The 27,010-nt window shown below is 42.2% G+C and overlaps 2 protein-coding genes across 13 annotated transcripts in view; one reads left to right on the top strand and one right to left on the bottom strand.

Annotated features, from left to right (window-relative positions):
- Window positions 1–5,174, bottom strand: part of LOC133501818 (ELKS/Rab6-interacting/CAST family member 1-like) — a 30,241-nt gene extending 25,067 nt beyond the window's left edge. For 2 of the 6 annotated variants that reach the window (XR_009795288.1, XM_061821839.1), the window contains exon 1: window positions 1,503–1,865. The gene's annotated coding sequence lies outside the window, so the exon portion shown is untranslated. Of the gene's footprint in view, window positions 1–1,502; window positions 1,866–5,085 lie in introns of those variants that run through there. The other 4 variants (XM_061821838.1, XM_061821837.1, XM_061821836.1 and 1 more) reach the window with 4 other exon arrangements.
- The window catches only part of wnk1a (WNK lysine deficient protein kinase 1a), a 34,884-nt gene continuing 12,431 nt past the window's right edge, over window positions 4,558–27,010 (top strand). Inside the window, exons 1-11 of one of the 7 annotated variants that reach the window (XM_061821832.1) lie at window positions 4,558–4,840; window positions 8,235–9,451; window positions 19,055–19,227; window positions 19,385–19,605; window positions 21,167–21,324; window positions 22,920–23,008; window positions 23,111–23,330; window positions 23,399–23,500; window positions 23,598–23,964; window positions 25,333–25,484; window positions 25,746–25,829. In XM_061821832.1, coding sequence (XP_061677816.1) covers window positions 8,669–9,451; window positions 19,055–19,227; window positions 19,385–19,605; window positions 21,167–21,324; window positions 22,920–23,008; window positions 23,111–23,330; window positions 23,399–23,500; window positions 23,598–23,964; window positions 25,333–25,484; window positions 25,746–25,829 — 2,349 coding nt within the window. In that variant the 5' untranslated portion in view covers window positions 4,558–4,840; window positions 8,235–8,668. Of the gene's footprint in view, window positions 4,841–5,035; window positions 5,174–5,300; window positions 5,613–5,674; window positions 6,631–8,234; window positions 9,452–19,054; window positions 19,228–19,384; window positions 19,606–21,166; window positions 21,325–22,919; window positions 23,009–23,110; window positions 23,331–23,398; window positions 23,501–23,597; window positions 23,965–25,332; window positions 25,485–25,745; window positions 25,830–27,010 lie in introns of those variants that run through there. The other 6 variants (XM_061821833.1, XM_061821827.1, XM_061821828.1 and 3 more) reach the window with 6 other exon arrangements.

Here is a 27,010-nt window from a genome sequence, read left to right as displayed (position 1 = left end):
TTACGCAATCTACAGGGTGCAAACGTGGACTGGCCACCAGCCGATTGCGGGACACATTTAAACATCCATTCATACAATCAATCCTTGCGTTTACCTTTTGATTTCTCAACTTGCTGTTTTTTCTAAACCGTGTATGACATATAAATTCTATAACCGTTTTGGACATCTTTAACTACACTGATTGATTGGTTTTAAAAATAAAGGTGAAGAATGTCAAGCGGTAAACGATGGAAGTAAATATGTGGCACCAGGATTTGAATTTGAAATGTAAAGTGATCACATTTTCAATAGTTGTATTTCAGTGGAACTTTTCAATGTTAACAATTCAATTGTTATACAATTCGTTGTCTGAAATTCAAGCGGCGACAATTCGCTGTCTAAAATTCACCGTACCGAATGTATGTATTCGTATGTGACATCACATACTAAGAAAGCCTAACTGCGATTGGTTGGGTGTTCGGTTCTGACCTGAAGTTAACCCTGCCTGGTGGCACAGACGGTGGACTTTAGACAGCGAATTGTAGCCGGTTGAATTGTTAACATTGAAAAGTTACACACAAATACAACTATTGAAAATGTGATCATTTTTACATTTCAAATTCAAATCCCGTTTTCTGTGGCATTTCAAATTCAAATCCCGCCGGCACACATTTACTTCCATAGTAAAGGATCAGTCAAATGCACCACGAAGAAGAACTCAGGTGCATTTGTGTCCGACAATTTGGGCTATTATGCATTCATTTTACAGATATAAATCCATGCAAATGAACACAACCGAGTGTGCCGTTTCAGGAGGGTGTGACAATATTTAGCCTTTTTTTTCCCTCCATCTACATCTAGAAAAACGTCCAATATGCATGATGTGACAAGAGTTCATCTTGGTTTTATTTGGGAGCATCGGCGTCTCCTGCGTGCTTGCTTGCTTGCATCCGTGGTGGGTGAGACGGGGCGTGCTGGAATTGTGGATTTTGTCTCGTAAGCCTGCGTGGCCTTGCTAGCGGCTAACGTTACGTCAACCCGCCGGCTAACGTTGACGGCTAACCAGGGTTCCCTTTTGCAAATTCGGGAACGTTTCCCCCATTTTGTTCAACGAACCTCTAGATGACATCATGTTCCCCCCCCCCCATGTTCAAAACTCGTCAGGTATGATAATAAGTGGGGGGACAAAATGTGATGTCCATTGCTGACGTTTACGAAGGGAGGGGAAGAAGGAAAGAGGGGGGGGGGGTCATTGTCGTCCACAGTGGACGGGGGGGGGGGTGTCTCCCTCCACGTCCAAATGGATAAAGACGTGAACACTCGACTGTCATTAGTTAGTTTATCCCAAGTTTACACACGAGCCAAATGGCACATGTAAGGAGAAGGGGACATTTTTATTTTGCACAATTTTCACAAGACACGGAACACGGGACCGCCGAGGTGGAGACACCCTCCTAATCGAAGCGTTTTCCTCAGCAGCTTTTTTTTTTTTTTTTTTCACGTCAACGAGGGCGTTTACATACCTGTCAACGCACGTTCACTGTGACATATTATGGAGGCTGCTGTGATCCATGGACGTGGTCTCTTCTTCTTCTTCTTCTTCTTTTTTCCTCCTCGCTGCTAACAGCACAATAGCCAGTGGTGAGAACCTCTGCAATAAACTGGCTTTTTTTCCTCTCTGTTAGCATCCAAAATCAGCACGGCTTCCCGAACACTTACACAATGGACACCCGATGGCAAAATGACTTAATTTTCGGTGTTAGTAGCTCGAGAGTTGTATACAAGATTTTGCCATCTTTTTTTTTTTTTTTTCCTCACAAGAGCACAGCCAGGGCGCTTCAGTGACGTCAGCAAGCCTCCGATGCGCGCTCCCGACACTGTAACCTCGCCACGCTTCTGTTTCACCGTGCGCGGTCACGAGAAAGGGGACGGTCAGAACATTAGGCACATCCGCGCGGGGTTATTCCTGCCATTTTATGATTGCCGGGCGACCGATTTTGGTTTCTGGTCTACCGGTGGGGACTCGCCCCACTTAATCCATTGATTAATCCCAGAACTATCAGGTCCAGAATAAGATATACTCGGCATCGATGTTTGATTTATTCATGTGTGTTGTCGAAATTGGCTGAAACAAGCGACCCTTGTGAGGATAGGCGGCTTGGAAAATTAATGGATGGATGGATGGATGATTTTTTTTAACCAACTAAACAAAGGACATAAAATGCCAACATTACTGAGAGCCAGTGAGCTGGCTCTGTGAAGATTAATTTGAAATATTATCATCTATTACTATTACACACTATTGGAGTGGAATATAAATTATATCAGCCAGCACTACTGATTCTGAAGGCCACGGGTAGTTTATATTGTTGACATGGGAAGACAAAGAGGATGAAATAAGATTGGACAAAAAAAAAAAAAAGTCAAACCAAAGTAGGAGTAGCTGGAAAGCGTTGGCCTCACAATTCTGAAGTCACGGGTTCGATCCCAGACCTGCCTGTGTGGAGTTTGCGTGTTTTCCCCGTGCCTGCGTGGCTTTTCTCCGGCCACTCCGATTTCCTCCCACATCCCAAAAAACATGCAACATTAATTGGACACTCTAAATTGCCCCGAGGTGTGATTGTGAGTGGCGTTGTTTATCTCGATGTGCCCTGCGACTGACTGGCGACCAGTTCAGGGTGTGACCCGCCCGCCTCCTGCCAGATGACAGCTGGGATAGGCTCCAGCACTCCCGGGACCCTCGTGAGGATAAGAGGCTCTGAAAATTGAAGGATGGATGGATATTTTAGAATGTCTATGTTAACTGGGACGAACTGAATGAGTTTTAAAAAAGAGGGAAAAAATGTAGTTCAAAGGTCAGTATAGTTCCACATGACCTAAACATATGTTTGAGGAGACAAGCTTGAGAGAATGTTACAATTTTGAGATTTTTTACCCCCAAATATTTCAAACAGATGTGTCATTTAAGAAGTGTTTATCAGCCCTTCACATTTGATTGTCGGTCATAATGGCTTGAGAACGAAGCATTCTTTGAGCTGATAGTTGGTGTAAAAAGTGACTCATTAGATGGACGGCCAAAGTTGGATGTTTTGGAGACAAGGCTCGAGAGAGCAGACTTCGATGGTTTGGACATGTCCGGAGGCGAGAGAGGGAGGGAGTATATTGGGAGAAGGGCGCTGAGGATGGAGCTACCAAAAGAGTGAGAGAAGAGCAAAGGAAAGGTTGATGGATGTGGTGAGGGAGGACATGAAAACTGTGGGTGTTAAGAGAGGATGATGGAAAAAGACGAGCCCCCATGGCAACTCTAACGGGACGAGCCGAAAGGAAAAGAAGAAGATTTGAATACAGTTTTTGTGTTCCTACATTTAATCAAGGTGTAAATGTTTCAATTGTGCATCATCCTGCAAGGGATTACAACATATTCAATATAGTGTACTTTTTAAGACTACAGCCTGACTTGTTTTTCTACTGTGCGAGTGTATTTCAACCATCCATCCATTTTCTGAGATGCTTATCCTCACGAGGGTCGCGCGGGTCCTGGAACCAATCCCCGCTGTCATCGAGCAGGAGGCGGGCTACGCCCTGAACTGGTTGCCAGCCAATCGCAGGGCACGTGGAGACAGACAAAAAGTCACACTCACAATCACACCTAGGGGCAATTTAGAGTGTTCAATTAACGTTGCACGTTTTTGGGGATGCGGGAGGAAACCGGAGTACCCGGAGAAAAGGCACACAGGCACGGGGAGAACATGCAAACTCCACACAGGCGGGTCCGGGATTTGAACCCTGGTCCTCAGAACTGTGAGGCCAATACTCTACAGCTGCATTTCTGGCCACCCACAATTTATATACATAAATGGGGGGGGGGGGAACCCAACTGTACTTAAATTACGATTCTATTGAAATATAATGAAATGAAAACAACATTTTCTAAAAAGTTAAATCCAAAAGTTTTGACCTTAAAAGTTAAATACAACTTAACTGTACTTAACATGATCTACATCTTGAAAACCTACACTGTGCTTTTATAGAGGGAAAATGTACTTTAAAAAACATTAAATTAATGTGTTGCACGTAAGTGAAAAAAATGGATGTGAAGAAACGTTTGAAAGGGTTGAATGCAACTTTATTGCACTTAAAAGTTTATTAGAAATGGGAAAAAAAGCAGTTGTAATTTTGTGCAATGTTTAACATCGTGTGGTCCTCCTTCCTCACTTTGATGACCTGTAAAATAAATCTACGTATGAGACGTTTGAGGAAACAAGGAGCGTGTTTTATTAAACATCCACCAGCAGGGAGTAGTATACAACTACAACGACAACAAGAGAAAACAAAACTATGTCAAGTGCACGTTATAACCGTCATGTCAATTCTGGGAACTATTTTCAAAGTGCACCATTCCCCCACTAATGCCTAAAATATATTAAAAGGCGATTGCAAAGAAAACCACGTTTAAAAAAATTGTGTGATTTGCTGTAATTGTCATTCTAATTGTAAACGATAGTCGCAGCAACACTATAACAACGGAAAATGTGTCAAAAGATGCTCCGTGACGAGAAGAACGTTCACGTTTTGATTGACAGATCGGGGATGTGAACGCGGGGATGCTTATGAGGTCATTGGGCACTCGCGCATGCGCAGAAGGAACCCCCTCCCGTTTCTCCGTCAATACGAAGGAACTGCGTTGCTGGGGGATTTTCGGGGACCAAAATTATGTCTTAGTTTTTGTTTTCGGTACACCGGGCGTTTTTCCTATGTAAAATACTCGGATGCCGACCATGTATTCATTTTTAGACGACTCCCGCCGCGAGAAGCATTTCGATGCCGGTGTGAATCGTGTCGGTTGTGTTTTGAATACGAGGTAAGTCGCCGTCTATCTGCTGGACCCGCAGATACGTGACAACGGTAGAAATGTGAGCGTGTGTCTTTGAAGAATTCAAGTGTTTTTGTTTAAATTTCAAATAAGAGCTACGTTGAAACGTATGGAGGGAGGTGGGGGGGGATGTATAGGGGGGCGGGTCTAGTTCGGCCATCTGCAAGACCCGCCTAGCTAAGGGTTAGCATGCTAAGCTAGGTGACGCTACTTGTCACCGCCGGCCTGCCCACCTGGGAGCTCTCTCGTCGGCGTTGGCCCGTCGAATGTACCCGGTTCACCATGGTAATCATCCAGGAATGGAAACCGGACCCCGACACGGTAACGCCATTGATGGTTGTCGTTTACTTTTCGACAGTAGACGTACATACGACAGCTAGGCTACGGGGGGGGGGGGGGAGGCTAACGGCGGGGTGCATCCTGTTTAAAATAGGCGACGTGACGTTTGAGTCGTTAGGCCGCCGGGAAGACGACGGGATTAGCTCTCCGGAGCTAACTAGCCCGATGCTCGGGAGCTAACAAAGAGCTGGTTCCTCCTTCATGCTTTGTGTCTTTGAAAATGCTGCCGCTTAAAGTGCATTCGTCGTCATATAAAGAGCCGGGGGGGACGGGGGACGTAGGTACACCTGACGAGTGGCCAATAGGTAAAGTGTCAGTGGAGCGACACATATAAAAACGTCTGTACTCATTATTGTGCCTTTCGAATGTACGGTTGGAAGTAAACTCGGCCCGGTTCGGTTGGTGGTGTGCTTCAGACGCGGTAGGCTATGGATGCCTTAATTAAACAAATCGATTGTCATTGACTGCATATTCCCGCGGGGCTAAAAGTGGCCTTGATGGTGGTTGCAGTGACCGATAACGATATCTGAGTACGCGTTTTTAGCCATCCTGCCGGCGCTACAGTGCGGCGTTATCGTTAAGTGTTCTTTGACAAGTAATCCAATGTGAACATTTTAATTACAATTTACTGAGTTTGAGATCCGAGCCGATGACCTACTTATTAGTAGCTGTCAATTAAACTCCAGAGCACTTTAAACCAACAAATGGTCGAGATTTGTGGGCTGTACGGTGGACATAGTTTAAAATTTAAATGTCTATCCACTTCAAGCTTCATTATGCACCCACGTTACCTTTCTCTAGGTGCTCAATTTATTGAGATACACCCCAGACCTTTGGGGGTATGGGGTGGAAAACAGGCCTAAATCCAGATGTTGGGGTGGGGCAGTGTGAGGAAACTAGTTGCATATGAGGTCAAGTTTAAAGGTCCCCTTCCATCCCCCAAAAAATAAATTCTACTCTTTGGCCGGCAAGCCATCATATACAGTATATGTAAGCATGCGTATCTTATGGTTTACAACAATACAATACAGCTGGATTAAATAACGAAGCTTGCCGTGATTGAGAGATGAACACAGCAGGCCGGTGTAGTCATAGTGATTGGGACCCGTCCATCAAAATATCCTCTCTTAAAGTTACAATTACCCTTTGTGGTTGTGAATATAAGGCAAACAGTGGAACCTTTGGTGACTTCACAGTGATAGTAAGACCCCACATCGAACGATCAAAGCACTGGGTTGCTTTGAATGATTATTTTTCTCTCTTTCTCTCTCTCTCTCTCTCTGGGGAGGTCTAAAATAGCAAAAATAGTCCATGTATTTTCTGGTAAAGAGAACAATTCAAGAGGCTATAAAATATAACAAGTTCTCCAGGTCCTCAATGTGCAAAGGAGTCCAAGAAACTACATGTCCATCAATCAAACCACCGCACCACAATTGTTGGTATGATAATCTTTTCAAATATGCTGTTGCATTTATGACAGATATATTAAGACACCTTGTAAAAAGTTCAGCTTTCACCACATTAGTCCATAGAATATTCTCCTAAAAGTCTTGAATCATTTGTATATCTTTTTTGGGGTGTAAACACTAAGGCCAGCTCTTGTTGTTTTGTGTCAGAAGTGGTTTTTTGCCTCGGAACCATGGATGATATTTTACTGACTCTTGTCTTTACTGTTGAGTCATGAACACTGAACTGAGGCAAAGGAGGCATGCGGTTCTTCACATGTTGTCCTGGGTGATATTGTAAGCTCCTGGGTGAATTGTTGCTGTGCTCTTGGGGTAATTTTTGAAGCCTGCCTATTCATGAGAATGTTCATAACTGTTCCATATTTTCTCCGTTTGAAGATCATGGGTCTCACTGAGTTGCTGGAGTCCTGTCACATTACAAAATGGCTTTGTAAACCTTTCCAGACTGATGATGCCAATTACATTATTTCTCATCTGTTCTTGAATTTCTTTCTACCGTGGGGATTTGTTGCTGCGTTATTGGCAGACTTCATTTTGTCAAAAAGGTTCCATTTAAGTGATTTTTTTTTTTTTTTAATCAGGCTTGGGTTTCATCACTGCAGATGAACCAAAACGTGATTAACTACAGTTAACAAGGGGGTCCATTACTTTTTCACACTGCCAGGTAGCTTTGGGTAGTTATTTTTTTTCTTAATCAATAAAACCGCCATTTAAAATAAGATTTTTCACTTGATTTATTTTTTTTCTGATATTTACATTTTCGGATGATTTTAAACATTTAAAGTGGGGAAACTATGCAAATATATAAGAATTTGATATACGGTAGCATTAAAGGCCTCTATACACCCGCGGTCACGTGGGAAAGACGCGGAGCTCATCACTTGTGATTGGCCAGTTTTAGTCACATGCTGTGGTGACATAATCACTGTTCCTCCCGGCTCCTCCTACGTCGCCGCCTTATGTATCTGTACACCCATACCTGGATATTTAATGTCTTTTTTTTTTGTCTGTGCCTGGACCTCATGTCTGTAAATAAAGCTAATTGATAAGGTTATTGGCACTGATTCTGTCACGAGGTCATACCTTGTGATCTTTATTGTATTTTGTCAAATTCAAATTGCTTTGTTGAGTATGATCATCAAAATGCAGCGCTGCCAACTCCCAACCACAGCCATTATTCTAATTACTGCAATGTTATTGTAGCTCACTAAAGGTTGATTGGAGATTCAGCTCCGGTGTAGGATCCTATTAAATTGCAAATGTGTCAGGTGATGTTTTGACAAGTGGGAGTAGTAACAATAGTCTGGATTTATTTTTAAAGGACTAAAACAGAAACAACAAAAAGGGGAAAAAAAAAAAGAATTTTGTCTGTGGGAAGCTGAAGCTCAAAATATACAGCAGTCTAATCAAAGAGTTCAGCAATAGCATCTCAGCACTGTGATTTCATTGCTCTGTAGACACTGCTTTAAAAACATGCTGGATCACTAATATATATCATGCAGTCTGTTTTGTATTGGCTTCAGCTTTACATTTTTGCGTCCAATCTGAAGCATTTTTTTTCTTCTTTTCTCTTGCAGTGAAATTGGACAAGAGTAAATTTGGATTATTTTACCAGTGGGCCTTTGCTCAGAAGTCGGGCATCAGTAAGAAAGCTTCGTGTGTTTGTTCCTCACCAGCGAGTCCTTATGTTTGACAGAAGCTGCAGCCCGTCGTGTCTTACAGAATGGGTTGTGTGGGCTTAGAGAGATTTGAAATCCAACATCATAACTCTGTGACCTGCTGTGGTGTTCAAACCTTTTCCAAAAGAACGCTTCCCGTCACCCTTCTCCAATCTGTGCACTATGTGTATGAAGACGGACATTAAGCAAAAAGGAAAGGAAATTTGAAACTTTTTGGTTTTTTTCACTTTAGGTCCCTGGTACTGCTAAAAAAAAAAAAAAAAAAAAAGTCGTCATGGAAGTCTCCTTATTTTAGTTTTTCACTTCTAATCTTCCTGTACTCTTTGTGTGGGATGTCGGAAAAGCCTGATGACAAAATGGTGAAGTTCCTGGCTCCCCCTCCAAAGAGTGGAAACGGTCCCAGCTCTGGGTCAGACTCAATGGTAAATGAATCCCGTCCGACCGAGGTGAGGCGGCGGCATCACACCATGGAGCGTGACCGCTGCAACCCGGAGCACCGCTTCTTGCGCCGCAGTGTCATCAGCGACTCCAATGCCACGGCGTTGGCCCTCCCGTTGCCCAGCAGGATCCCTATACCCGCCACTCAGCGGAACCAACCGCGAGAAGCCCCGGCGCAGCGGCAGCAGGCCGCCGTCGTTCGCGCCCCGCAGGTTGAACAAAGCCTGCCTCGTAAAGAGGAGGCTGCTGAGTGTCTGGAAAGCGGACAGCGAAAGGACCTGGAAATCGTCAAGGTGAACGTCGTGCCTACGCATCAGGCGTCTGCCATCATACAAGATGTCTGTGACACAGAGTTGGCGGTGGAGACCCAAATGTCGCCAGACTTGAGTCAAAGCGAGCTGGACAACTCAGCCGACGCAAAGGTAGCGCACGAAGGGGAAGGGGAAGGGGAGGAAGAGGACAAAGACGCCGCCAAAGCTCGCGCCGAGGCGGAGCAGAGGGAAGCGGAGAAGAAAGTGCAGGAGGACATCGAAGAGGCCGAGACGAAAGCAGTGGGAACATCGCCGGATGGACGGTTCCTCAAGTTCGACATTGAAATTGGACGTGGCTCGTTCAAGACGGTCTACAAGGGCTTGGATACCGAAACCACGGTGGAGGTGGCTTGGTGTGAGTTGCAGGTAAGAAATCGTTTTGGACCTTTAGTTTATCTCGCATAATATTGTCTTCACAGGGAGTGGGTCTTTGGTTTCTCACCGTACTGACATCTTACATGTCAAGGTTACGTTGCACGCTATTGCAAACTATCGTTTATCATGGGGGGTACCGTTCCAGGCCCGCCTACAGTAAGGACTGAGACCACGTGCTTTTGAACAAAAATTTATTGAAGCAGACTTAAAAGTATTCCTTTGTGCCTGTGCGAGCTTGCTTCCATTTGTCGCGTCCATTGTATTTTTAAAGACCAAAATGCTTTGATTTCATGTAAATAGAAGTCCGCAAGCTTTATGTTAACGTGAAATACGGGCTGACAGAAACCGGTAAAGAAGTGGCTCTCTACCAACCTTTAATCAAATACTAGTTTTATATGCAAGGAGGATAAAAAACAATGAGTGCACAATATACACGGGCATATATTCATTGTGGTCTGTGGTAAGAATCAATCGCTAAAAAACTGGAGCTGCAGTGGAGTGTTGGGTTCATTGTGTCTCCATAACCCCTGTACGGGGAAAGTGCCAGCGTCCACCACAATCTCTTCAGTGATGCCAGTAGGCTTCTAATCACATTTAATGTATTTCATGAATTTAAACCGCTCAAGAATCAGTTGACTTTTTTTCTAACCAAGTCAAACGCGATGTTGATGTTGAGTGATGGGAATGCGGTTAATGGGCAAAAGGTTGTATGCTGCTTGCATCCAGTGCTCCTTGATCTTCTGACCACATTTTACTCTGATTTAAGAGCATACGTTATGGAGATAGCCCGGCGGCAGGGTCTTTGTCTACTGATGAAAATCCAACCTTGTAGTTTTACCTCAGGGAATGATGATTGAGTGTATTTTGTTTTTGTCCAGGCAATATTTTTGTACCAGAACCAGACATTTTCCGTTTTTCTATCCTCATATAACAATGAACATATATCTTAGATGACCCAGTTTTGTGGAAGAAAAAAAATATTTTGGCATACAGTTGATGCAATTTCCACTCTGTTACCTGAGTAACATCCGCTGACATATCCCCTCAGAGGCCGCACTGACTCACATTTCCTTTTTGATTGTTTCACACGATGAGCAGCATAGGAACACCTGCAACCCCCCCCACCCCCTCCTGCCGCGTTGTTTTTCTTATGGTTCGTATCCATACACACTTCAAGTTTCTTCCTCCAAAGAGCAGGATGTTATCCAAATGGTTGTACAATGAACATTCTTCTTCTTCTTCGGTTGGACTTATCCACTGTACACAATCCGCTCGTCATTGTAATTTCCTATATTGATTCAGTAACATTTCCGCTCCTTTTTGGAACTTAGAATGGATAATCAACATAATAGTGAATGTCATTGAAATTAGTGCTCTGAAGAGGTGCAAAAACAATTAAAACTTGGGCAAAGTTAGTTTCTTAAATGACGCTTACCCTTAATACAATGACATTTGTTAAATGGGCACTTAATGTAATTGGTCTTTTTCTTTGTGCCAAATGCCAATTAGCTGTAGCCGAAGCAAAATATGCTTAACAGATTGGGGTGGGGTGGGGTGGGGGGGGTAGCTTTCTGCCTGTGTCCATCTGAAGCGGCTCCATGGCCCTGAGCAAAGGTTGACCTCATTCGCCACATGATTGTTTTTTTTTTTTTTTTTTTCTTCCCCCTGTCACGCTCTCAGCCCGTCCCACAGCAACACACATTTAGCAACCTTAGCTTCACATGCACACTTAGGCGCAACGTGAAGATTACAGGCACGTGCCCCTCCCCCGTACACAACACCCGATGGCACGCATCCTCGTTTGCGCTCATGCTCTGAATGCTTGTGTGAATGTAAAATGGGTCACATTCCTGACAGAAGAATCTCCTGTGTGAAGCACAGCAGGATGGCCTGCCAAGGCTTGTTTCGGCCTATCTTTTCCCCCCTCCCCTTGGCTTCCTCACGAGTGGCCCCAGTTTAACGTTTCATTTTTAACTTCTTCACGTCAAGAAACGTGTTGTTTTAGCATCAATATATACGCTGATTTAAACAGTGGTAATATTACTCATGAGTTTTTAACTCAATTCACTTGTTACAAATCAATGTTTTTTATTGAAATGCATTGAAATGTCGTTAAAAAAAATTTCCCCCAAAAAACGTGTATAATAAAGATGGCTAGTAAAATTGTATAACTCAACAAAAATGTGAATACATAAATGGGTTTCAAAGTGTGATTGCTGTACGTATTGGGATATTCCTGTGTTGCGTGTGTTCCTTTAAAGGGGTGTGGCTTAGTCAGTGAGATGAGGAGCTGGAGTCCGATTGGCTGTTGAAGCTTGCCGTTTACCAAGCAAAACCTCATCATATGGGTTTCTTAAGCCAGGGTTTAATGAATTTGAATTAAAATTTTAATCATAGGTGAATTGCATTGCATATGAAATGGGCAATCTAAAATGTTATCATATTAGCTTTAATCAGCGATTACCAAACTTTATTGAGCCAAGGCTCATTTGACGTTAGAAAAATCTGATGGCATACCATCAAACAAAAATGTCAAAGTGGAAAAATAAGTCAGTTCTTCACTTTCTGCCATAAAAAAGAAGAACATTTCTTTGTTCTGTCTTTATCTGACGCTGCCATAGATGGATGAACAAAGATATACATTTGTTGTAAATATTTTGACCATTTGGGTGTAATGTTATTTCCCTCGGCACAATAGAAGAGCTCTCATGGGACACTTATTGGGCATCACTGCCTTAAAGAACAAACAATGCAGTTCTTGGTATCAAGCGACATCTGGCTGTTGCCAAGTCATATCGATGGAGTCGATACGGTTGAACCCAAAAGTTTAAATAAACTGTGTAAAAACACATTTCATTTTTTTCTCACTGAAGTCAAATCAGACTAAACCTCTCCTGTTTTTAGGGCTTTGTGATGGCCACACCAAGACATTGACTTTGTGATCGATCATCAATACAATTTTAATCTATTTGGCGTTATGCTAAGGGTCATTGTACATTTGGAAGACCCATATGCGCCCAAGTCTCCAGATGTTAAGATCTTTGTCTTGGTGTCTTTTTGCAAACTGTAATAAAAACAAGTTTTAGGAGTAATGGCTCAATTCTCGGTGAGTGGCATTTCAGACTGGACTTGATGCAGGACTCGTTTCACTGTAATGTCACAGGGTCTTTAGTTCTGGGGTTGATTTGCCGAATTATGTTTTAGGTATCAGTGGCTCTTTAACATTATTAAATGATTTTGGTGATCCTAACCTGAAACATGGGAAGGTTTAGTCTGAATTGACTTCAGACAGTGAGAGGAAAAAAAATTGCACAGTTTATGTAAACGTATGGCTTCAACTGTATGTTGTGTTTTGCTATAGTACTGTATTTTCCGCACTATAAGGCGCACCTTAATGAATGGCCTCTCTCAAAACGTTTTCCATATATAAGGCGCACATTCAATCAACGGCCTATTTCAAAACTTTTTCATACGTTAGGCATCCATTAGATGAAGCTGCGCAAAAGGGAACGTTAACAAAACAGTCAGATAGGTCAGTCAAGCTTTAATAGAGTACAAACCAGCGTTCTGACAACTCCGTTCACTCCCAAAAGGAATAAACATTTATTTTTCTTGTGGTAACGTCAGTGACGTAGTAGTAATAGTAGTAGTATAGGAGCCATTTTGGGGTCTTTACACAAATGGAAATGAAAGTGCACGCTTCGCGCACTCATATATTCTAGCATACACTGTACGCTACTACTTCTACAGGGGAAAATGGAGTCAGCGGCTGCTTACTGGAGTTGCGAGACCGGTTGTGGCTCAATAGCGAATCATATATAAGGCGCACTGTCGGCTTTTGAGAAAATTAAAGGCTCTTTGGTGGGCCTTATAGTGCGGAAAATGCAGTACTTTTTTTGGGATATCCTTTGTACTCTTTGTAATGTTTTTTTTTTTTTTTTTTTTAATTTTTAAAACGAATATTTTCAATAGTATTAAAAATATAGCATCAAGATCACAGGATTATTTTTTTATTTATAGCATGTATTTTTGTCTTGTGATTTGTGCCAATTTTTCTTCTGCTCATGAAGATGTGTCCACACTTGAAATGTTTGCTGCTAAGCCTATTCTTTTTACATTAATCCCCTTTAGTGTTTGTAGATCTTCTTCGATTTGCTTTGAGCACAGAGCCAACCTGAATCACTGTCACTCAGTGTCTCTTGTTTACATTTGTGATTCTTTTTTTTTTTTTTTTTTTTTTACATCATTATAATTTGTATTGACTGCTACCCATGGGATAAGTACAAAAGTAACAATGTATATGACGTACCATTTCATGTGAGCAGATACCTTTGTGATGAGAATTTAAAACTGTAGGAAAACTGCAACATAATAAATGGAACTGTGTGCTCATTTACCCTATGGCATGATTAAAATCATGATTTGATTTCTTTTTTTAAAACTGTTTAATCATAAGCGGTAGTGTGTCATGCATAGGCTTGGGCTATTCTGAAACTATAAGCGTGAAAACGTGACAGTCAAAATTCCTGTGGTTGGTCAGATTTTTTTTCATTTACTGGAAATGTTCCACTTGCACACAGAGTGAAAACCCTCTCACATGATTTTTAAAGCTGTACCATGATCACCCACGTTCTTGTTTTTCCATCTTTACACCACCCCCAGGGAGATTTAATCAATGTACATTTTAAGGTGCAACTTGAGTTTTGTTTACTGTGGAAAATGTAACTAAACTAAATGTTATTGAGTTTTAAAAAGTAAAAAATATGAGCACTCTTCTAATTTGCGCATTGCTTTGATTCCTGTTGATGCCTCAGTCAGTGAAGCAGAAACGAGTCGGCTTGAGCTGTTCCCTGGGAGTTTGGTGCCAGATGGAAGCGGTAGCCGAGCGCTCGTATGCTAATTTAACAAGTCTGACAGGTTTTGCTTCTGTTGATCCTTTGGAATTGTCTTGAACAAACGGTCAAAGGGTAGCAGGCGTGTGAGTGTTTCATGCTTATTAAACATGACGACACTGAAAATGTCGATGTACAAAGGCTCCAACGAAAGAGCCGCAGCAATTAACACTTGGAATAACTTCAGTAAACACAAGTTGAAGGTAGTAATGTAAAGCATTTTAAAGGCTCCCCGGAAATGAATATGGCAGTTCTTGCATTCAAAACTGCTGCAAACAACATGTATTTGCGAGAAAATTTGCTAATCTCCACCTTTTTCAGCTCCCCCATAAACCCACTGATTTGTTACGGATTTCACATTGCGGGCATGCTTTTGCAGTAAGTAGATCACATTGGTCAGGAAGTAGGAGGAATAGAATTTAGGGGACTCCCGATTTCATCCCACGCTTGTCCATCTTCAGCCACGTCCTCTCCCAGTTGCTCCCTTCAATTCCCACCTGTTTCCTCACCAACTCTACCCAATGCCAAACATTCAGAGCCCCAGGCATCTCCGCCCCCCCACCTCCCCAGAGGCTTTCATAGCCACCTGTCCAGCTGGTTGCTCACGTCCGTCCAAGCATTCCATTACGCAGTATCGGTAATTTTAGCCTGAAATACTAAACTAAGAGAAATTTGAAATAATCCTTTTGCATGACTGTTACCAGCAGAGAACATTAACTGTATTGCCAATGTTTTAAGTACAATTTTAAAGCTTTTCATACAAGTGTATAAATAGTATGCTCACTTTAAATATTTAGGCTTAAAAACTATGATACACACAGAGTAGTCTTTTAATTTAGATTGACAAAGTGATAATATGATTAAGAATGATTTGAGCATGCAGCTAAGGTCAGACCGATTTCATTTGACATCCAAAGCGATTCTATTTTATGACATATGATGGACATTATCCAAACACACAACTTAAATTCTCATTTGTTGCATTTTTTTGGGGGGGGGGGGGGGGTCCGATCAGATTTTAGCCTTTATGTGCCGCCGTGTCATTCTAATCTGCTCAAATTCACCCTCACCAAGCCAGAGAACGGGGCCTACTACGTCGAAAGCAGAAATACATCAGAGCCAACTTAGACGAGCAAGAATGTCCATGGCCATCTGCTCGCATTATTACATTTAACCCCGGAGAAGCCATGGACCTCACATGTGACCCAGTGTAATTAAGGGCCCCACTGTATAAACACAACGCACCACAGTTCCTTATTGTACCCTTAAAGCCCAACGTCTCACATGCCTGCATTAAATGCATTGTTTTTTTTTGTAGGTAAGGCCCACTGGGTCATATGTGACCCATTATCTAAACCGGAAGTAAATTAGTACTTTTTTTTTTTTTTCAAATTTGATGTCTTTGTGTTCATTTGATGCTTATTGATTAATTTAGTTAGTGCGCTGTCTTTGACCTTTTTTTCTTCTTTAATTTCATGTTTTGGTCATGCTGTTATACAAATATAATTTTTCAAACTGCTCAAGAGTTCAGAGTATGTATATGGCACAATTGCATACTGTTAGTGTTTTTGTGTATAGTATTGATGATTTGTATAATTTCAATTTAATAATTGTGGTATTAAAGGTTGGGTTAAGTCTGGTAACTTAAGGCCAGTTGAACCCATTTGACCCAGGTTTCAAACGTGCCGAAGGACCACATTTGCTTCTCTACGTGTGTTGGTGCTGGGAAAATGGTTTTTGAAAAATCTGAATGTATTGATGTTAAACGCATAAAGATGAACAGTTTTATTAAAACATATTCAGGGTTATGTATAACGGGTGGGGAATAAGGGGAAGATACTTTATTTGAAAAGGTTTTTAAAAGAAATCTGACAATTTGGTGTAAGGCTTGCCGAATGTTGGTTTGTGTGCTTGCTTCATGTTAAGTGAAAACAATTTTGTCAGATATGAAATGGCGGTGATTGGTCATGTTTAACACTTGACTCACCATTAGACCAATCTTTGACCTCAGCACCACGTTCTCCATGACTCACACAATCAATAAGGATCTTGTTTTGATCCATCATCTGAGCCAGAACTCATCTAATGCTACACCTACGGTTTGATTCTAGTCCTCAGTGTCAACCTCAGAAGGACCTGACACAGGCAGACCTCAGCATAAGTTTTTTATTTTTTTTTATTCCCCCCCCCCACTCTTACCTATTTTTAGGGGTTGTTGGGTTATTTATGTTGGTGTTTGCCGAGAAGCATTTTCTGCTTTGCTGTTCTGGGCTTGACTCTTTTCAGAAAGGAATTGTAGTTAGCTGTAAGTAGAACGAATCAATTTGTACCCTGGATGATTTTCTTGCATATGTGGCGAACGTTTTCAATTGCGTTATCTTCGGTAAGGCTGCTGCCATGTGATACAACCAACGACAAGGACATGCTCATCTACCAGTCCCGTAAATTCATAATACATCTTTTGTTACTTTTTGGCTCCATTGAATATCTGAAGCTCATTATTCCAATGATACTTGTGTTTACGATTTTGGTTCCTTGAACTGCTTCATTCAAATATGTTATTTGAATAATGGTTACAGTGCAGCAGGGAATGCAGAAAAGTAGCATAGCACTCAAATTTACTCAGTAGAATTGCTTTTAGTAACTCAACAGTGGGTCAACTTTTTGCCAATGTATGCCTCATTACCTACCACTAGCATGTTTTCATGAACCTGACATCACCCCAGCTTTCGGTCTCATAAGCTTGGGTCTTGGTGACGTTTTGTTTTATAAGTCTGTATAAGCGCACGGTTAGTAGAAACATGACCATTAATGGCCTAGGTTGGTATTTGTCGGGCTTATTGGTGGAACACTGAGCCTGTGTGCACTGTGGATGTTTGACATGGCTGTCATCACGTGGTGTGCAAAAAGAGGAAAGAGGAACCGCTTCGCCACATGATAAACACTCTAGAAAGTAGGTCAGTGGGTCTGAGTGCATATTCCTGATCGAGTGTCATCTCTGACTTGTCAATTTTATTCCAGTTTTATTCCCCCCCCCCTGCAGTTGTGCCGTAGACATTCCAAACATTCAGCTTTGAACAAAAATGACTGCAAATGCCAAAGCTATTAGTCACAATGCAAGTTCTTTTCCTTCTCCGGCATGCACATACAGGTTACACTCTCTTCAGTGGGTTGAATTTCCTGGACAGTCTGGCTGGTGGCCAAGTCTCATACGAGGTTTTAGGGATTGGGGATTCAGTGGGACAGTCTTGGTGGACGCTGGTTTGTGAAACAAAAGTTCTGCATGTTGTAAATGTAGGTCACACCAGGAATTACTCTGGAAATTTGAGAAGGGCGGTTATGCGCATTCCAGATTTTTGGTGTACTGCCGTCTTTCTGTCCGATGGACAGTATTATTTTTGGGTCCTATTCCTGTTTATGAAGTGACAAGTTTACAAGCATCATTGAAGTTATTTAGCTGGTACTTGCTTTATCAAGCCCATTAGCTCAAATAATATTTTCTTTTCGTTCCTTGCTTTGTCATGGATATAGGCCTGTTAGCGTTGTCGTAACAACATGTATTAAGCGTCTTGGGAGCCCTACCGTATCTTTTCATACACTACTATAATTTTTGGTGTGCAAATAACTTGCATTCCAGAGCTTTTTTTCTGGATTGAAGAATATTTCTCAACTTCTCTTCTCAACTTGTTAGACATCCTGTTACTGCTCTCATTTTGGTTTGTTTGGAATCCATGACAAAACCAAAAATGCATTTTTATTTTTTTATTTTTTGAGTATACAATAGCCACAGCTTTGTCCACTTAAATGTTTGAGTGATGGTTTTAGGTTTTGTGTGCTTATGGCAGCATGCACTACTCAGAAATAGTTTGGGATAATTGGCTTTGGGGTGAATTTTTGGGATTCATTTAAAACGCTGTATACTCGTTACAGATGAATTTAATTAGATCGGCCCTGCTAGATTGTCCAACTGGTCAGTTTTTATACTTTTTACACAATTTGCTGTTCTGTAACAAGGAACTGAACAGCACAATTCAGTAGCACCAGAAAGTGTATTTCAAACCAGGAGCTCTTTGCATATAATACGCAAGAGTAATTTACATATTTAAAAAGGTTTTTGTTTAATCATGAAAGAATACTAATAAGCAACTGTAAACAGTTGATAAAACTCATTTAAAAAATTCTGAAACTTCATGCAAATTAATTTTGTTTAATTGATGGTACAATTTACGAATACTCATTTCCAGAAATATTCAATACTGACGTCAGTTCTACTTTTTTGCCTTTCTGAGACTTATCCAGCCTCTCTCCATCTCTCGTGCAACCTGCTGACACTCAGTAACAGCTCAGTGGGCCGTTCCCTCTCAGAACAATCTGACGTTCAAGTTCTGACGAAACGTTCTGTTTGAAGCCTTGCAGAAGTGGGCACTGATCTTAGTATCACCGTGTCATCAGCTGATTGTAACGGAGACTGGAAGAGTCACAGAAAGAGATGGACGTCCTTTAACATGTTCAGTGATCAAACACCCGTGAATTTTACCATCCCATGCAGTTGAAAAAATTTTATAAGCACCAGTGAAATGTTACTAGTACAGCACTTGTAATGAATATTCTATCCAAAGTGCCTTGCTACAACAGATTTGATGAACAAATCGTCTATTTGTGTGTAGTCAAATCTAAGGCTTTTTGTGTTTGACTCCCACAGGACCGTAAACTGTCAAAGACGGAGAGGCAGCGCTTTAAGGAGGAAGCGGGGATGTTAAAGGGATTGCAACATCCCAACATTGTCCGCTTTTACGACTCCTGGGAGGGACCCTGTAAGGGCAAGAAGTGCATTGTTCTGGTGACCGAACTCATGACTTCTGGAACACTCAAAACGTATGTACACACAAAAACTTTCATTATACTTAAGAACAAGCATGACCGCAGACTAAAAACTGTTTGATCTGGTGCTGGTCATGTTTTTTCACACAGTATAATCATCACGTTGTACAAGCTGATTATATTTTAAGTGATCATTTATTCCTCTTTACAGGTATCTGAAGAGGTTCAAGGTGATGAAGATTAAAGTGCTGCGAAGCTGGTGTCGACAAATCCTCAAGGGGCTCCATTTCCTCCATACCCGTGCACCTCCCATCATCCACCGGGACCTGAAATGCGACAACATTTTCATCACTGGCCCAACGGGATCTGTTAAGATTGGAGACCTTGGACTGGCCACACTGAAGCGTGCATCCTTTGCCAAGAGTGTTATAGGTATGACACCGAACATCATTTCTACCTACCTTTGCTTCTCTTGCTGTGGGGCAAGTTCTATTTCTGGGGTCATGAACTGTTATATTGGAAATGGTGTCTCATGGGGGAGTCTTTTGACCTGATGACTTTTTGTTTTTGACGATGTGGTTCAAAAACAGACCACAGCGTTTCAGCTGTCTCTCAAACCACAGCTCAATTGGAGGCCAATTACTGTGGTAATCTTAAATTGATCACCACAGGGATTTCACTTTGTCCATTCAAGTATCGGTCATTGTACAGGATACTTCCATGTTTCTCCAAAATAAGTTTTTTTCCCAGGCACCTACTGAATGTAAGTAGCGCCTAATTTTCTTCTGTTGTTAGACAATAATATTACTATAATAGTTGTTATGCCTTCTTGCAGGCTAACCTGGCCATGGCTAGAGGTATGGCCGTTGCATCTGTCTTAGACTGACTGACTGGTCTTGTTCTGTGGTTTGGAAATATGTGGTCTGTTTGCCAATCAGGCTCATCATGTTTAACAAATCTGTCTTATCGGTTTGCCTCAACAGGTTTCCCAACTAGCGTTTGTCTTGTCTTTTTTAAAAATATTCCAGAACTGCCGATTTTTTTTTTTTTTTTTTTTTTTTTTTTTTTCCTGTCATTCGTATTCCAGGGAGCTCTCCCCCACTTTCTCTCTTGTTAGCCTTTTGCTTAAAATGTAGGCTCTAGCTACAGCTGTGCCCCATTCTGCAGTTTGGAATAAATAGGGTACTGCTGGTCAATGAAGAAAAGTATGAACTGTTATGGGCCTGGTAAGTCTTGACCGTGTGCTGGAACACACATCAATTTGAACAACCCAAAAAAATGCATTCAATTAAACAAATGAGTTTTTCTGTGTATGACCTAAGATTGAGGGTGAACTGTTAATAAGTAGGAGCTGATGTTCAGAGGCCCATTGCTGAGAACTGTAACTAGCTATGGGAGATGATTCTCTCAGCCTTGACCATAAATAACATGTTCAATCTGCAGTTTGAGTAGAGCTGGTAAGTCAGACTTCAAAAGGTAAGGTAAGGTTGTTTTATAAAATCCAATGTGTGTGTGGTTTGAAGGTAAACTCTTGACAGAAGTTATTTCCATAGCTAGTTGTTTCTCAAACATGATCATTGACAAGACTTTGAACTAATTGTATTTTGGGACTTTTCACCATTCTCAACCGTGACTGCCCGCTTTGGCTAGAAATGTGGCGTTCTGATCATCAGTTACCTCAAAACAAATTTTGCTATTCCAAAATTGAAGGTCCTACACAGACAAACATGTGCCCTCTACGCTGCAGTCTAACTGAGTTCAGTTTTTCCCCCTTTTGTTTTTTCCTCTTTTTTTGCCTTCCTTCCCCCTTTTTCTCTCTTTCTTCCAACTTCCACCTCGCAGGGTCTACCCCAGGAGATGTCGGGCTGGTCACTCTTCTCATCCTCCTGTTCCTCAACCCAACACGGGTTAGAGGAGCAGAGAAGGGGCAGTGGGCTAAGAAGCCCACGCTGTCAGTAAGGAAGAGAGTTCTGAATAGTTGTTTTGATTTAAGGTACTCCTGAGTTCATGGCGCCTGAGATGTATGAGGAGAAGTACGACGAGTCAGTGGATGTATATGCCTTTGGAATGTGCATGCTGGAGATGGCCACCTCAGAGTATCCTTACTCAGAGTGCCAGAATGCTGCACAGATCTACCGCAGAGTGACCAGCGTAAGTCTTTTTTGTTTGTTTTTTTGTTTTTATTAAGGCCTCCGTGTCTTCCCATGTGCCAAGAAGGCAAATGTCCCATACTGGAAACGTCTTTTCACAATCAAGATCGGTTTTGAAAATTTAGCTGAAGTGAATTGCGATGGAGTGTCTTTTCAGACGAATATACATTCCCGAGTTTGACTAACTCCACAAACCTGTGAACCTCCGAGAAGACCCAACGAGCCCCTTGCTTCCACCCCCCCCCCCCTCTCTGAACTCACTCACTGCCATGGTTATATTGGTTAACTGGAATCCAACTTTTGCTGCCACTGACCAATGTATTTGTCGAGTATATTTTTCATCGGGTAGGTCTGGAAGAGGGTCTTGCCCAGCTTGTCAGTGAAATTCAAGCGTCTACAACATGTAATTGATCAACAGACACCAGTAGATGACAGCAGACCAAAACTTTGAATTTGAAGGTAGCACAGCTTTTTAGTTGAAATGAAAGATTGTAGGATGAATCTTAAATGTCACTTACAAATGGGTGGGGCGAGGGAGTTGCCAACATGTGAAGTTCGGAAAAGTTTCAGCATCTCATCATTTAGGAGATTACTCAGGTACTGAATCACATGTATACGGGGCTCCACTGTATGTTACCGGTTGTCAGAGATCGCACAATTCATGAAGTAAGGAGCTACTCTTTTGCGTGCTTTAATGTTGGTGTCACACAAAATCAGCCAAATGTTATTTAACGGCTGGCAATATGCGATACTCTGCTTTGTAAACTGCAGCGAATGACTTAACAAGTGTCGGACAAGTATGCAGACTTCTGGCATGGATAACCGATAAGAAACTGAACACTTTTCAACGTGAGGCAAACATGTTTTTTAAGTACTGAGTGACTAATCTTCCAGTTAGAATCATTACTGAGAAGTAGTAAGAGCTGAAGAATTTAATTTCATGATTCACACTTCTGCAATGGCAGCACCTCTAGGAGGGACACAAGAAGGCTGAACCTTACTCTAGGTAACCTCCGAAATATGCCAGGTCCTCCATTATTTGTTGGCACAATTTTAAAGCAAAACTGCCCTGTTCCACCAAAGCTAGTTGAAAAGGCTTTGGGCAATCAAACACGGCTTAGTCACTTGAGAAACAAAGTCTTATTGTGTTGCTGCACCCACATTTAGGTGTTGCTGTGTGTTCTAGTGTTACATTTGTCTTGCCTGAGGACATGGAACTCCTTCTTCCTGCTATTGTCCCATAGTCTCCAATTTAAAGTTGAGATGATTTTTGATAAACTCCAGGCACAATTCTGCTGCCATTAACTCAATGTTACGTGTATCATTTTTGTATTATTCTGTGCTCAATAAGGTTGTGCAGTTTCAACTATTTTTAACCGTAAAACAATTGGGAAAGGAAGTGTTTATTTAGTGCTGGCAACAGAAGGCCAAACAGTCAAACTGTTACTATTCAAACATAACCTACTTCGCCTTGGCTTAGATAGTTATGTAGCTTTACAAAGGCGTTCAACGAAGAGGTATGAGCTAGTCTCCCAAGATTGGTTCTCTCTCAATGAACTTAGTCTATTCTCAATCAGTGTTCTGTGTTTCCTGTAGGGGGTAAAGCCGGGGAGCTTCGACAAAGTAGCCATTCCTGAGGTGAAAGAGATCATTGAGGGGTGTATTCGCCAGAACAAGGATGAGAGGTGTCACATTAAAGAAGCGCACACAAAATTTTGAGTCGACAAGCTCTCTAAACTCCAGTCCACATCAGCTTCTTACATTCACTTCTTTTCTTGTATGTTTAGGTACTCGATCAAAGACCTTCTGAACCACGCCTTCTTCCAGGAAGACACAGGTGTGCGTGTGGAGCTGGCTGAAGAGGATGATGGAGAGATGGAAGCGATCAAATTGTGGCTGAGAATTGAGGACATCAAGAAGTTAAAGGGAAAGTACAAAGACAATGAAGCGATCGAGTTTTCCTTCGACCTGACGAAGGACGTCCCGGATGACGTGGCTCAGGAAATGGTGAATTTGAGCGTTGTTACTGATTGAACTCACAAATGATCTTTACCAAGGTTGACCTTCTGCTTTAGGTTGAGTCCGGGTATGTGTGCGACGGTGACCACAAGACTATTGCAAAAGCCATTAAGGACAGAGTTTCTCTTATCAGTCGTAAGAGAGCACAACGACAGCAGGTATGTCTTCAATGCTATTTTTTCCTTACACATTTTCTCACAAGAGTCACAGCTCTGTGGGGGATTGTGAGACCTTTGCTGCCAATTGCCTTCAAAGGTGAGAGAAGATCAGGAGAAGAGAATAATTGAAGAAGAACATCAGGGTCCGATACAAACAGCTCAGCAACCCAGCCACCCACCCAGCAAAGAGGCGCTTCTGTCCCAGAGTGTGCCACAGGCAACCGCCCATGTTCCTCCTGTACAAGCCAACCAACACAGCTTACCCATCCCAACTCAGCCTGTGTCTCAGCAGAGCCTTCCCAGTGCTACCTACAACACTTCACAGCCCACCCAGCCGACGGGCTTGACAAGGGGGGGTTCTTATGTCCCCCAGTCGACTGGGCAAGTCCCAATTCAAAGTCAGAGTTTGGCTACCTGTCATCTGGAGTCCGAGGAGCCTGAGGCTGATCAGCATAGTGCTGGAGGTATGTGAGATGTGAAAAACCGAGAAGTAGAACCCACCCACCCACACACACACACACACATACACATGAAATTTTAATGTATGTGTATCTTTATAATATGTAAACAGTATTCCGACTTATTTGAGACTAAGATTACTAAATTTACTAAATTCTTTAATTATAAAACCTTTGTTAATCTTTCCTGCAACAGTCTCGTGATCATGATTGGGAAAACACAGGGAAGAGACAGTGGTGGCGGGATCAATAATGGCACAAAGCACCAGTTTGCTGTTCGGAAGGCTTTATTAGACCCTCTAAGCACCCCGCATGAACTTGTCCTCTCTTAAACTGTCCACACGTCTGCGGAGTCCCGTCTCTCTTCTCTTTCTCTCTTCTCTTTCTCCTCTCTCTCTCTCTCTCTCTGTCTCGCTCTCTCTCTCTCCTCTCTCTCTCTCTCTCTCTCTCTCTCTCTCTCTCTCTCTGTGTCTGTCTGTCTGTCAACGGCAGAGGAGAGGCTTGTATAGGGTTTAAGTTCACGCACCTGCAGCATTGCGACATGATGATCGTAAAGACGTCATGTATGCGTCCTCTTCCAAAAAAAAGCTGTTTCATCCATTTTAAAAACTTTCTGCCACCATCCCTCATTGACGAGGTCAGGAAACTCTTCCTCCACGAAGCGACTAACCGCACCATCCAGAGGCATGTTTCTGAAGCCATATCTCTTGAAATTTTTCAACCCAGCCTTTGCTGGCCAAAAAGCTGTGTCCTCAATGGGGAAAATCACAACAAGGGGAAAAAGTGCCCTGTCCGGAGTCTTTGAGAACATCCCAGTAGGTACCACAGTCCCCGTGCCATTTGGTGCACAAAGTTGTTGATTGCTCCTACTCTAGCCTAAAAAGTATAAAAGTGGTCCCAAATAGGAGCGTATTCCTCCCGTTAGATCCCTAATAGGATAAAAGTGCCTGCAGACTTGCCAAAATATTATCACAAAAAAATTAATAAAAGTTATTACGAACACTACACTAAGATAGAGTGCATATGCGAAAAGGTCAACAGCGTGGACAAGGCAACGGGCAAAAGAAGGAAAGAGTGGGACAAGGGAAGGTGCTGGGTGAGGCTTGGATGATGCGCAACCAATCAGTTCACGGTATAAAGTCACTCGTTCTCCCATTGGTCGCTGTCGCGCCGGGAACCAATCACGCACCTTGTATCATGTATTTCTGCAATATACCGATCTGGCTGTATTTTTCATGTTTCTTTAAATTATTACGATTAATTTAAAAAAAATAAAGCTGCAAAAAGTGAAGCGGGAAGTAGCGAGGGAACCCTGTATATATGTGTGTGTCAATCCAAAATAGTTTTTTGGGTCTCTCAATATCCGTCACACAGGTGACAGAGCATGTGGTTCCTCTGTGCTCACCGAAGCTCAGCCTGCTCAGCCCGGAATGTCCTACTGCGCCCCTCCCAGTCAACAGCTTCAGCCCCAAGTGCCATGCCCTCAGACGCAAAATGACCAAATGCAACAGCAGCATGTGTCAATGGTGAGTCATTTTCCAAATAGGTTGTGTTCCATTGATGGTGAAGCAGAAGCACCAATCCATATCTATTTTTGTATCCCAGTCCTTTTTTTCCACGTGTGGACTGTGTCGCAGCTAAATCCGGTTTCTGCACCTGTTCAACCATCTGCAATTCACCATGCACCGGCATAAACTTGAATCCTAACCCCACTCCCATGAGTGAACAGAGCTCGTAGCTTATTTTTACTCATCATTCATTCTCATGTTTTCTCTTTTGTGTTGCAGGTTCAACCCCAAATGCCAGGTGTCCAGACAGATCTTGTCCCCACTCTTCCCACCAGCCAGTCTATCCCAGTGGCCCCGCAGCAGGTATACAAAGGATGTGTATATACTAATTTCATTCTGGGTACTCTAATATCAAGTTGAGAAGCATTATAAAATTACCTATTTTTAAGAAAAGCATTCATAGTAACAGTTCTATAAGGCAATGCACTCATCAGTCACCAGCACTACATTACACCAACACGATGTTGTCATATTTTGACCCAATTCCAATGAAGTTGGGACGTTGTGTTAAACATAAATTAAAAAAAAAAAAAAAAAGAACACAATGATTTGCAAATCATATTCAACCTATATTTCATTGAATACGCTAATAAGACATTTTATTTTTCAAACTGTTAAACTTTGTTTTTAGCAATTTGTTTTGGAATTAGAATCTTGGAATTATATGCCTGCAACACATTCCAAAATAGCTGGGATGGGTGGTAAAAGCAGACAGAGAAAGTTGAGAAATGTTCCATCAAACAGCTGTTTGGAACATTCCACAGGTGAACAGGCTAATTGGGAACAGGTGCGCGTGCCATGACTGAGCATAAAAAAAAGCTTTCTCAGGGAAGCTCATTCATTCACAAGCAAAGATGGGGTGAGATTCACCTCTTTGTGATCAAGTACGCGTGAAAGTGCAACGTCCAGTTACAAGGAATTAAGGGATTTCGTTATCTATAATATCAAAAGCTTCAGAGAATTTGGAGAAATCACTGCGTGGAAGTGGCAAGGCTGAAAAACATCGAATGATCGTGACCTTCGGTCTCTTGGGCGACACTGCATCAAAAACAGACGTAAATGATATGGGCCCAGGAACACTTCTGAAAACCTGTGTCAGTCAATACAGTTCTGCGCTACATCCAGAAGTGCAACTTAAAAACTCTAATATGCAAAGGAAAAGCCAATTTATCAACAACACCAGAAATGCCGCCGGCCTCTGTGGGCCCGAGCTCATCTAAGATAGACTAATGCAGATTGGGAAAGTGTCCACATTTCAAATTGTTATGGGAAATTGTGGGTGTCATGTTCTCCGGGCCAAAGAGGAAAAGAACCATCCGAACTATTATGGAGGCAAAGTTCTATGTTAGTGCCAATGGCATGGGTAACGTACACATTTGCGAAGCCACCACTAATGATGAAAGGTACGCACAGGTTGTGGAGGAACATATGCTGCCATCCAAGCAATATCTTTTTCATGGATGCCCCTGCTTATTCGAGCAAGA

Source organism: Syngnathoides biaculeatus, chromosome 6 (assembly GCF_019802595.1).
Source record: "Syngnathoides biaculeatus isolate LvHL_M chromosome 6, ASM1980259v1, whole genome shotgun sequence".
Lineage (NCBI taxonomy): Eukaryota > Metazoa > Chordata > Actinopteri > Syngnathiformes > Syngnathidae > Syngnathoides > Syngnathoides biaculeatus.
Note: the sequence above shows the minus strand (reverse complement) of the source record. Positions and strands in the feature narration are given on the sequence as shown.